Raw genomic sequence first — 12,934 nt, 5'->3', positions numbered from 1 at the left:
AAAAAAAAAATCTAGAAAAGTATACTTACTATGTAGATACTGTGTCATGCAAAAATAGGCACTGTCCATCTAACTCCCATTTCCTTTATATTTTCTAGTGCTTTCTTTTCACTCATCCCACAAATAATGAGTGGCAGGTAAATGCAAGGCACTGTGCTAAGCACTGGGAGTATGTGTTGAATGAACTGCCAACACACAATTTTGTATTTCTTAGTGCTTTTTATTTCTATTCTTTTCACATATCTAAATGTCAGAAAGTGAATAAATACACATGAAATTGGAAACTACATCCTAAAATGGTTTTATTATTGGCCAGCTGTTGACATCTTTATTGTAGAAGTTTGAACAGGTCTAAAGTGCATTCTTGCAGCTAATCAATAGCAGCAAATATATTCTTCCTTAATCACCTAAGATGAACACTCCCGAGAATTAGTTTAAAAGTATACAAGAAACATACAAAAAGACAGCATTATAAAAAGGTTTGTACAGCAATGAAAAAGGGGGAGTCTTGCTCTGCTATTAATATTAAATACAGCAAGGTATATATTATACAAAGTGGGTGAATTCTAGATGTCTTTGGAACCATCAGGGAAGCTTTGATCGAGGCCAGTGTATGAAGTAGCGGAGGTCTGTGATGTTCACCAAAGCTGCAGTTCCACAAGATGACTTAGAAGACTGCTCCTGGGACGGCTTTGGAGAAATCATGCACACAAATGAAAATGTTCTTTTGCTAGTGGGACTGTCAGTTCATGGCTTCTTGCGCCTAAAACATAAAAACCAACATTTAATGTTGAATCTTGCAATTAGCATCACATTCATAGAACATTAATCTTTAGAAGGGCTTTGAGAATTGCTCTTTGATCATGGGAAAATTCACTTCCTTCTGAGAAAGCAAATAACTATTATAAAATATGTTTATCTAGTATTAAGTTTAGAAAACAGAGACTTCATATCTTCATATTGTTAACAACAATTTTCCAAATTCTTCACTAAGGAAAACAAAGTATTAAAAAAGTTGCATATATGGCTCGGTGCCTGTAGCTCAGCAGCTAGGGTAACAGCCACATACACTGGGGCTGGCAGGTTCAAACCTGGCCCTGCCAAACAATGATAACTACAACAAAAAAATAGCCAGGTGGCAGGCACCTGTAGTCCCAGCTATTTGGGAGGCTGAGGCAAGAGAATCGCTTAAGCCTAAGAGTTTGAGATTGCTGTGAGCTGTGACACCACAGCACTTTACCGAGGGTGACAAAATGAGACTGTTTCAAAAAAACAAAGTTGTATATCTAGATATTTCCAAAGTGGGGGTTTTAATAAAATAAGGAAAAAGTAGGGGTCAAGCTCCTACATATAGGTTTAATAGAAGAGGAAAACATGCGACTCCTTCCTAACATAAATTCTGCCACTCGGTACAAGTGAACTTTTCTAGAACTAGAGTATAAATGTTTTAACACAATAACTAAGTAAATGACACAAAGTCTATGTTAACCAGTTTGATGAAAGTATTTCAAATCGTATATGAAAACACTACACCGTACTCCATGTTTGCATTAATGCATACAGCTATCATTTAATAAAAAATAAATAAATAAATTCTGCCACTCAATTTTATTTACTTTAATAAAAACTTATTACTATAGCAAGACCAAATTAGGAAGGAATGAATTACACCAAACTGTCATCATCCCCAACTAATGCCTTTAGCCTTTCCTCCTCACAGGTGCTCTCAGTTTAGCCTCAGAAATCTTTATGAGCATTGGCAGAATATGAACAAGAGCTACCAATCTTATATTACCTCCTGTCCTTGCAGCTAACTGCTTTTATCCAGCCCTCTAAGGCTCTGACACTAAAGCTGCGTACTGCAGTCTGCCAGTGGGGCCTGGATATTCCAAGGGAAAAATGAAAACCCTATGTTTGCTTTTTTTTTTTTTCCTCTGAGACAGATCCTCAAGCTATCCCCCTGGGTAGAATGCCATGGCATCACAGCTCACAGTAACCTCCAACTCCTGGGCTCTAGGTAGCCCCCTACCTCAGCCTCCCAAGTAGCTGGGACCACAGGTACCGGACACAACGCCCGGCCATTTTTTGGTTGCGGCCATCATTGTTGCCTGGCAGGCCTGGGCTGGATTCAAACCCGCCACCCGAGGTGTATGTGGTTAGTGCCCCAGCCACTTGAGCCACAGGCGCCGAGCCTATGTTTGCTCTTAAAATCAAGTAGATGGGCCAGGCACAGTGGGTCAGGCCCATAATCCTAGCATTCTGGGAGGCCAAGAGAGAAGGATTACTTGAGCTCAGGAGTTCCAGACCAGCCTGAGCAAGAGAGAAACCTCATCTTTACTAAAAATAGAAAAAAAACTAGCTGGGCATGTAGCAGGAGGCTGTAGTCTCAGCTACTTAGGAATCTGAGGCAAAAGGATCCCTTGAACCCAAGTATTTGAGGTTGCTGTGAGCTATGACACCATGACACTCTACCCAGGGTGACAGAGTGAGACTCTGTCTCCAAAAAAAAAAAAAAAAGAAAAAAACCCAGCTGCCACCTCTGTATCAGTGGGTAGGGCACCAGCCCATATACCAAGGATGGTGGGTTCGAATCTGGCCCCACGGCCAAACTGCAAAACAAACAAACAAAATAGCCAGGTATTGTGGTGGGCACCTATAGTCCCAGCTACTCAAGAGGCTGAGGCAAGAGAATCGCCTAAGCCCAGGAGTTAGAGGTTGCTGAGACACTGTCTCTACAAAAAAAAAAAAAAGAAAAAGAAAAGAAACCCAAGCAAACAACAAAAAACCCCAAGTAGATGGTTGGAAGAAGGGGTGATGACAGAAATACCAGAGAAGGGAAAACACAGACAGCAAGGCTCCAGTCGACTGCCAGTGCTTACTTGGGCTGGGCGTGATGCTGATATCCAGGTCCCAGCTGAGATCCTGCTTTCATCTCCACGGCCACAGAACACTGAGAGGAAAGTGATAGAACAGGAAAAGATCAGCTCCCCTCAGCAGTCTATGAACACAGTTGTTTACATAGGCTCTGCCTAGATGAAATCCAACATTGCTTTTCTATAATTTATAATAGTTCAGCAAAGACACCTATGTTAAAACACCAGTCAGTTACTCACAATTTATTTCTAGCATCACACAAACTTTGTGAGCCAAAAAGATCTTTAGAGGTCACTTTAGTTAAGGAAGAGGAGTTTTATTTTATTTTATTTTATTTTTTTTGGAGACAGAGTCTCACTTTGTTGCCCTCAGTAGAATACCATGGCATCATAGCTCACAGCAACCTCAAACTGTTGGGCTCAAGTGATTCTCTTGCCTCAGCCTCCCCAGTAGCTGGGACTACAGGCGCCCACCACAAGGCCCGGCTGTTTTTAGAGATGGGGCCTCGCTTTGGCGCAGGCTGGTCTCGAACCTGGGAGCTTAGGCGATCCACCCATCTCGGCCTCCCAGAGTGAGCCACTGTGCCCGGCCAGGAAGAGGAGTTGGTGAGAGTTAGTGGCCAGGGCCAGAGTTGAACCTCTCAACCCCCACTTTCTCATGTTTTTCCATATGAGCCTCTTCTCAAGAGTAAACAGTTACAAGGTGATTCCTGCTGAGCTGCTTCTAAGAAGATTCCCATCAAGTTGACATGATTTCTTGCTGGAGTGATATTCTCTGACTTATTCTCGAACCCTGTTCTTCTACACTGAAAATGAGGTTTGAACTGAAGAGCAGACCTAAAGAAATACAAATACCTTTGCAGGTTCCCTAGAACAAAGCCTACGTGCTGTGCTGGTAATGTGAGATAGTACCTCAGCATCTTCATCAAAGAACTTCAAAAAACGTAAATGGGGTTTAAGACATGAGATGCCTAAATTTTATTAAGCAGACAAATATTTAATTTTTCCCCTACCCTTGTTTCTACATCGGTCCACTCAGACTCTGTGCCATCTGGCTGGGCAGGTACTACTGTGGAAGATCTTCGTTTTCGACTACTGAAAAGGCGGAAACATGATGCAACAATTATTTTTGCATCTAAGAACAGGAAAAATATTAAAAAAGAGGGAAATACCATCTATACCCCTTTGAAGAATTAATGATAAATTCCATAGGATATTCTGTTCCTCAAGAATGAGCAGCTAAGAAAACAACCCTTTAAAGAGAGATATCTTTGATGATCACTCACCCATTTGGTAATTCTTGTTTTAAAGTCTCAATATCAGTAAACTGAACAGACTGTCCACCACCCCTTGTTTTAAAAACATCGCCCTAAAACCAAGAGAAAAGGTTACTGTTACACTTTGATACATTCAAATGATAAACATACATATCATAATTCAAACTGATCTCAAGATTCTACTGTTTTATGGAAACTCCTGCCCACAAAACCAGATGGTACTTGGGACTGCTAAGTCTGTACTACCCGGTATTGAAGTACATATTTGAGTACATATTTCTCAGAAAACAAAAGAAGTCCAATACAATGTAATCAGTAACATTCTTAACTATGAGAAAAAAATAATTCCTTTTTGTTTCACCCATAATTTAAAAATTAAAGTGCCCTAAGGATCAAGAAATCTGCCAGACATTTTTACATGTTTTATAGCACGTTCTTTCTTCTCTGGGCATTCCCCTTACTCAAAAAGCAGTATAGTCTTAATTATAGCTACAATTATAATAACTATCCTCTAAATTAAATTTGAAATAAAAAGTTTTTTATCTTTTACTTTCCTGATTATTCACTGACTAAATTATTAAAAGAAAATTCATCTACAGGTAGGCAAGTCTCCTAAGAAAAAGTTTTAAGTAGCTCAACACGAATGATTTTGATAGACCAAATTTTAATGTGGGCTTTTTATCTTGAACTAACAAGAGAGCAAAGGTAGGAGTTCTTTGTTTAGGTTTACTTTTTAAGTAGTGGTTATAATTAAATATACAGTAAAGTACAATGGATTTGGAGTTTAATCCCCTTTCAGCAGATTTATACCTAAGCAGTCACTTTAATTTTCTGCCAACAAAAAGGTTACATCAAATACCCAATGGTGTTCCAGTTGACATTGCCTGTTTGTCATCAAGGAAGTAGCAGGGCAAATGGTTTTTTAGTTAGTTGATTTTTTAAATATTTTTTTCTCCTGTGTAAATTAGTTTTTACCTTAATTAGTTTAGTTTCAATCTCCCCATCGGAGGCTAGTTCCTGGTGGGTCAGCATGTACTTGTCACACTTAGCTAGTGCCTTTTCATTTGCAACAGATACTGTGATGGCATGAGGGACATGTGGCTGCATGACTGTTTCAGTTTGCACGTTAGAGGCAGGCTTATGATCTACCCATCTGTCTCCTGCAGAGCGTGATCGTCTGTGTCGGAGACGAATTGGTGGTACATTCTGATCAGGTTGAAAGAGGAATTGAGAAACAAGCATAACCCAGAATTAATTTAAGGGAATTATTAGAAGTGCAGCAGGTTGGGTACATTACTTGATGACAATATCAAAACAATCCTTTTCAAAGCTAAATACGTTACTCAAGTAATTTAAACATTCTCTTCATAAACAAAAACAAAACCAACAAACATCTTTAACACTAACTTGTATATCACAAATTTTACCTTTGAACAAAGGATGAAAAGAAAAATTCTGGGGATGCTACTAGACTTTACTGCTTAGGGAGTGATTCAGGGCAAATAACTCACTTTACATTTTTAATGAAAAAAATCAATTTTTATGTCTGTTATTATGAGGTCATCTATTAGGTCCACAACTCTGTTGTAAGAGCAGTAAGAGCCCTAAACATGTCCTAGACCTCTAAACAAAAGAGAAAACATCTTTATACAAAGACAGAGATCAAAAAATAACACAAGCAGATGAAACTAGATAATATAAAATCCTATAGAATATAAGAACTCTACCTATAACATGACTAGAAGAATTGTAAAGTAGTTCTGAGTATTTTCACTGCAGGTTTTTTTTTGTGTTTTGTATTTTTTAGACAGTCTCACTATGTCGCCCTTGGTAGAGTGCCGTGGCATCATAGCTCACAGCAACCTCAAACTCTTGGGCTTAAGCAATTCTCTTGCCTCAGCCTCCCAAGTAGCTGAGACTACAGGCGTCTGCCACAACGCTCAGCTATTTTTTTGTTGCAGCTGTCATTGTTGTTTAGCAGGCCTGGGCTGGGTTTGAACCTGTCAGCCTCGGTTCAACTAACAGAGGGCAACTATCCCTAACAACTGAGCAACCGGCACTGAGCCCACTACAAGATTTTTAAATCTCAAAATAGAACTTCATGAAAAGTTCAAACATAATAATGACTATTTTACAAAACATTTATAAAGGTTCCAAGAGTCAAAGAATACAGTGTCAAATCAGTCTCATTACACAATGAAAAAACTAGTTGCTTCCAGTCAAATGTCATGTAAATCTGGGAAAGTAAAATTTAGTAGCACAATCAGCCTAAAGAAACAATATTTCATATATATGCCATCATTAATTATTTGAAGCAATGAGCTATCTTTGGCATTTTTGTGAACAACTCCTGTGTGTAAAACTGAAAGCAAATGAAAAATATCTGTCATAGGTCAAATTCTTCAAAGCTGGTCAAATATAATGATCCCAATATCAAAATGCACATCTGAGAAACTGAATCATTTTCCCTATATAGTGACACAGGCAATGCAATTTACCACTAAAAATGTCGAGCCTCATTTTTAAAATGGTTTAATTAGGCCAGGCACAGTGGCTCATGCCTATAATCCTTGCACTCTGGGAGGCCAAGAAAGGAGGACTGTTTGAGCTTAGGAGTTCAACACTCCTAAGTCTGAGCAAGAGTGAGGCCCACAACTACTAAAAATAGAAAAATTATCCAGGCACTGTGGTGGGTGTTTATACTCCCAGTTACCTGGGAGGCTAAGACAGAGAAGATCACTTGAGCCCAGAGTTTGAGGTTGCTGTGGGATAAGGCCATGGCACTCTGGCCCAGCAAGAGAGAGACTCTGTCTTTAACAACAACAACAACAAAGATTTAATTAATGTTGAAGAAGAAGAAAAGTCTGGCCTTTATCACATACTGTTTAGCAAATGTAAGAGTTTTCTTCAACACACTTAGCAGTAAACACATGATACAACAAGATTCAGAAAGATGAGTCTGTATAATCTACTAGCATTTATAAAATATTTATAGTTTTTTCCTAACTCAAGTATAAATCAGTCCACCTGATGTAATTTTTGACCAACAAACTTAGATGCATAGATACTAACCTTATAGTAAATTTTCTGCTGCACTTCTAAAGAGATTTTGATTTCAAGTGAGAAGTTGGAAAAAAAGTATCTCTAGTAAATCCTCTTAAATATCTTATAGCCAAATTAGATATTACATTGCTGTTGGCAAGGCACAAGCAGGCCTTGAATGGCTTCCAGTTTATAAACATTCATGAAATAAGGTGATTGACTAGAGTTGATCAGAAAGACCATTCACCATAATTTGCTCCCTAAAAGGGCTTAAGGCAAAAATCTATAAAGTAAAGAATGTAAGAGAGTTTAGAAGCGTCTGTTGCCTTGGTAAATTTGGGACTCATCACCATCCTTTAATAATCAGGAATTTGGGCCACCTAAATCTATACCCTCATTAGAAAATCTAAAGCAAATATTTACTATAAGATTAATTATTTAGAACTAAAATTCTAAAAGAGCTATGTTAATATTTTACTAAGTCTAAAAATCACAATGTTAACTTGATCCATTTATTCAGATTCAAAGGAAACTTTACTATAATCCTTAAGAGAAAAATATGAAAGTGAATTTAAATATCCTTGAATGAGGTAAAACCTTTGTAAACTGAGGTAAACCCTCAAGATTAAAAATCTTTAGTAGTTTCAAAATGAATTGCCTGGATTCTTTAAAACAGTCATATCATAAAATTTAAAAATGAGTGTTGGCTGGAAGACTATTTTACAATTAAAAGAGGTTAAAGAGACATAATTACCACATGCAATGGATATACTTTGACAGTATCACTGATTACAAAAGGAAAAGCCATGAGTGGGACAACTGAATATGGTCCCAATAGAAGATATTAATTCAATTAATGTTAACTTTCTTAGGTCTGATAAAGAATTGTAGTTATGTAGGACATTGTCCTTATTCTTAGGAATGAAGTGTCAGGAAGTCTATGACTTACTTTCAAAGGCTTGTGGGGAAGTTTACATATGGTAATAATTAATAGATGTAGGTCCAGGAAAAAGATGTTATCATACCATTTCTTTTATCTCTTCTCTTAGGGTATGAAATTGTTTTAAATAATAGTTTAAGAAAATTTTAAAAGCTAGGGTTCAAAAGCAGCAGCAAAAAAATCTAACTTGGGGAAGAGAAACCAGAAAAAAAAAAAAAAAGGAAAGTGAGCTCTAAGACACCAAGGTTCACCAATTTTGTACTCTGGGATATATCAAATTGACTTGTGTTCATTTAACACACAGGCATTGCTTGTTTTGCCAGATGTGCTTAGGCCTTTTCAGATGAAGAACTAGGCCTCAATTTTAAAAACAAGTCCATCTTTCAAATTAACTTACAAAAACATTAGACCTAATTTATTTATATACATATATACTGGAGTCCATCTATCTTTCCATTGAAATTTCAGAACCAAATTATAAAACACAAAGGAGATAATATCTATTGCTACAATATTTTAAAACAATACTGGCACCAACCCTGCAGCAATGATCCTCTTCTATTTCTATCTCATTTCTGAATGTAGGAACCACTTCCCTGCCTTCAGTCAAGTACATCCCTCGCCTTCTGTCTGACACGATACAAGTTTTACTTTGTTCTGGCTCCTGCTGCCTACGCCTTGCAATAGATGTAACATTGAGAGGTGTGTTGTACGAAGGAATTTTCTGCTCCCATTCCGAAATACAGGAAGCTACAGAAATGCTGCTGCAAGAGTTAGAGCGCCTATGTAGCTGTGGCTGGCTCATGAGTTGCTGGCCGTTGGAAATCTGAGCAATATAGTTACTAGAAAGCTAGAAAAATTGGAGAGAAATTAATGAGCAAGACTTAAAAACTGAGAGAAACAATTCATTACTTTTCTATAATTTTAGCACATGAAGATTTAACATTATAAATAATTACTTGTACAAAGTTACTAAAGTTTTTATGCTAAATTTGTGTTTATTACTAAATTTGTTGTTTACTAAATTTAAAAATATTCTTGAATAGAAATTTCAGAAATATAATTGCTAATATAAAACAGCTAATTATCACAGAAATAGTCATTTAATCTGAACAGATTTTCTCCAGTATGAAGTTAATGCACAACCACAAATAACTTACAGGCACTGGAGGTGGAGAAACAGATCTTCGAGTAACTTTTTCTCGATCCCGCTCCCGAGAGGGTCTCTCTGGCTTTTCAGTTTGGGGTTCAGTAACAATAGCCTTCAGTTGTTTCAGTTTTTCATCTTTGACCCAGAGTTTATTCTGCATCTCCAGCTGTTTGGCTGCCACCCTCCGCTCCTACAGGTTATCAATGGCAATTTATAGTGTAATTCAGTCATTGCAAGGAAGTATACCAGATTACCCAATCACTTTATTTTCTAAAAATGACAGTTCTCTAATTCTTCCTGAGAGTTAACAAATACCACCAAAACTATAACACAGACACAGTAATTTATAATATTTAACCTAACCTACAACATGAAATAAATAAATCATCCATTACGAGAATACTCACACATTCTTTCTCCCACTTCATTGTTGTTTCCGTTACCATGCCTTGCAACCTGGCTTCTAACCTGCGTTTGTCAGAAAATTGTCGCTGAAGTTTCTGATTCTGAGTTTCGAGTTCCTGCTGTAGATTGCGTTTATCTTCTTCATAGATAGTAGTTGTTTTCTCTAAAATCTCAATCTGGGAAGGTAGACCCTTATGCTTACTATTTGTATGTAAATATTTCATGCAGCTATAAAATAATCTTTCAAATTGCTTACAAAGCTTATTTGTGTTAAAGAAAGCCTTGAAGAAAGCACATTTTTCCTCTAAAATAGCATCTGAATTCCCACTTCCATTCCCAGAAATAGAAACTAACTAAACAAGTTTTTTACATAAGTTATAACTTAACTTTTTAGGCTATATTCATAATTAAAGAAAACAGCTGGTTGATCCTAGCTCCTCTTTAGAATGAAGGTACACTCGCCAAACCTCGTCTAAGAGAAGATACATATTACACAATGCCACAGCACTCTCCAACAAAACAGCATTTTCCTCTACCTCAAAGGAAGAGATGAGTCCTAAGCTCATACTGTTTACAATTTATAAACCAAATGCAGATCTAATTAAGATTTACTGTTTATCTATTATGTCTACGGCACTATGCTGGCACTTTTACACTATCTCATTCAATCATTTTTTGCATGTGCTGAAGGAATGCATAATAAGGAAACATTTCTAATAAATCAAAAACAAGCTACAACTGGCTCAGCGCCTGTGGCTCAATCGGCTAAGGTGCCAGCCACATACACCTAAGATGGCGGGTTCGAATCCCCAGCCCCGGCCGGCCAAACAACAATGATGGCTGCAACCAAAAAATGGCCGGGCGTTGTGGCGGGCGCCTGTAGTCCCAGCTACTTGGGAGGCAGAGGCAGGAGACTCGCTTGAGCCCAGGAGTTGGAGGTTGCTGTGAACTTTGATGCCACAGCACTCTACCCAGGGGGATAGTTTGAGACTCAGTCTCAAAACAAAACAAAACAAACAAGCAAAAAAGGTAAAGATCATCCCTTTTAAGCTTTTCACCCACATTTCCACTTTTTTGAGGTAGGATGATTAGTAACTAACCAAGTGAGAACTCATAATAAGCAGTGGTCACAGACCCCTGGAGCAGAACAGTCCACTAAAAGAGCAGGGCTGAATGGCCAGCACATATTTCCATTATAATAATGCCAAAACAAACCTTATATTCTAAAGTTTTATTTTTCTTTTCCAGGCGTTCTATTTCCAATTTCTGTCCTGAGATCACCTTTTCTTTTTCATTTAGTTTTCCTTGAATGTAGTTTTCTTTACTTAAGACAGCACTGTCGAATCCTTGTAATAAACCTTTAAAAGTATTAGCTGAAACAAAAGCATGCAAGTCAAATTTTACTCCATTTCCAAAATAACCAATGAAATCAACTTCTATTAGCAGGTAATAGATAAAATGCAGCTATTCAAAAAAGTAATAATAATTTTTTAGGAGAATAAATAAAATGTAGTGATCCAGCAAATCTCTGTGAGAATCAGTCTATAGTGAGTAAACAAGTATGAAATTTGACCAGAAATTTGACTCTCAAATCTATGAGATAGTCACAGAAATTTTACATTTAATCCTGAAAGACACTCAAGTCTTACATTTTACACTGTAGCTTTCTCTTCTCCACTCTTACAGGTAAATAGTTTTACTTCAGATCAACAAATGCAATCACACAAGCAACACTAGATTTGGGATTAGTTAGACCTGAATTGAAATCCCTGGTATACCGCTTATTAGTTATAACATTAGCAAGTTAATTTTTCTAAGTAAATTTCATTTTAATATGGAAACTTAAATAGCACTTTACCTCACAACTTTATAGTAAAGACTAAAATGCATTAACAATAAAAATAACAGATACATTCACTAAGATACATTCACTTAGTGTGTACAAGGCTGTTCAACTATTCTACAGGATCTTCATACATTATCTCATTTATCTTCATTAACACTCTCTGAAGTATTATAGAAGCAATTACAATACCCATTTTGTAGACAGAGAAACCAAGAAATATTCCTTTGTGTTCATCAACAACAGTAAAGGGAAAAAAAGGAAGGAGGGAACACATATTCACTTTTTTCTTTTGTTTGACTTTCTTAGAATTTATAAACAAGGGCTATGAGTAAATTTCTTTGTCATTCTAATTAAACCTTGAATATGTCAAAGTAGAGAGACAAGATAATTCTTCTTTAAAGGTCCATTCTACCATGGAACTCAAATGCATTACAAATACTCTTAATTTCAGAAGCTAAAATGGTTGCAAACACTTTGGCCATTACCTTGTTTGTTAAACTCATCAATCATCATTTGTCGGAGACGAACACGTTTTTCTAAGGCTTCAATCAGCTTCGGAAGTGTCTGATCATCATTGATATCCAAAATTTCACATGCTGGCAAAGGTGGAAAACTCTGTAAAACTATGTCGGTAACCAATGGTTCTGTATTGAAATTATAAAAAATTACAAAAAGTTACACAGGAGAGAAAGAGCTTAAACATGTTTAACAATGTGATTAGATTCCTCAGTCCAATTAACAATGGAATTTCTTTCTTTCTTTCTTTTTTTTTTTGAGGTAAGAGTCTCACTATGTCACACAGTAGTGCTGTGGTGTCACAGTTCATAGCAACTTCAAACTCTTGGGCTTAAGCGATTCTCTTGTCTCAGCCTCCCAAGTAGCTGGGACTACAGGCACCCAGCACAATGCTCAGTTATTTTTTGGTTGCAGTTGTCATTGTTGTTTAGCTGGCCCAAGCTGGGTTTGAACCTGCCAGCCTCAGTGTATGTAGCCGGTGCCCTACCCACTGAGCCACCTGGGAATTTGGGTTGGCATAATTTTACTTCCCTAAAAATGAGTTATAGTACACAACAAAAGAAATCTCACTTATATTTTAGTTCAAATATTTTTGATCTTGGTTCTTGAAGAGAAGGTATATAAAAGTTGTATTATATAAACAGATTTTTCAAAGATGAGACAGACAGACCAGTAGGCAAATGATTTTTTTTTTGAGACAGAGCCTCAAGCTGACCCCTGGGTAGAGTGCTGTGGCATCACAGCTCACAGCAACCTCCAACTCCTGGGCTCAAGCAAGTCTCCTGCCTCTGCCTCCCAAGTAGCTGGTACTACTGGAGCCCACCACAATGCCCGGCTATTGTTTGGTTGTAATTATCATTGTTGTTTGGCAGGCCTGGGCTGGAT

General features: G+C 37.3%; 1 protein-coding gene across 1 annotated transcript in view; it reads right to left on the bottom strand.

The window, feature by feature from the left end:
• Positions 1 to 226: 226 nt before the first annotated feature.
• KIF23 (kinesin family member 23) overlaps positions 227 to 12,934 on the bottom strand; it is a 39,387-nt gene continuing 26,679 nt past the window's right edge. Inside the window, exons 14-23 of the mRNA XM_023510012.1 lie at positions 12,019 to 12,177; positions 10,903 to 11,060; positions 9,690 to 9,863; positions 9,293 to 9,472; positions 8,671 to 8,982; positions 5,126 to 5,356; positions 4,160 to 4,242; positions 3,887 to 3,968; positions 2,880 to 2,950; positions 227 to 763 (exon numbers count right to left, since the gene is read on the bottom strand). Of these exons, the coding sequence (XP_023365780.1) occupies positions 748 to 763; positions 2,880 to 2,950; positions 3,887 to 3,968; positions 4,160 to 4,242; positions 5,126 to 5,356; positions 8,671 to 8,982; positions 9,293 to 9,472; positions 9,690 to 9,863; positions 10,903 to 11,060; positions 12,019 to 12,177 (1,466 nt within the window). The 3' untranslated portion in view covers positions 227 to 747. The remainder of the gene's footprint in view (positions 764 to 2,879; positions 2,951 to 3,886; positions 3,969 to 4,159; positions 4,243 to 5,125; positions 5,357 to 8,670; positions 8,983 to 9,292; positions 9,473 to 9,689; positions 9,864 to 10,902; positions 11,061 to 12,018; positions 12,178 to 12,934) is intronic.

This window comes from Otolemur garnettii, unplaced genomic scaffold (genome assembly GCF_000181295.1).
Source record: "Otolemur garnettii isolate 467f Iridium unplaced genomic scaffold, OtoGar3 scaffold00011, whole genome shotgun sequence".
In the NCBI taxonomy this organism is placed as follows: domain Eukaryota; kingdom Metazoa; phylum Chordata; class Mammalia; order Primates; family Galagidae; genus Otolemur; species Otolemur garnettii.
Note: the sequence above shows the minus strand (reverse complement) of the source record. Positions and strands in the feature narration are given on the sequence as shown.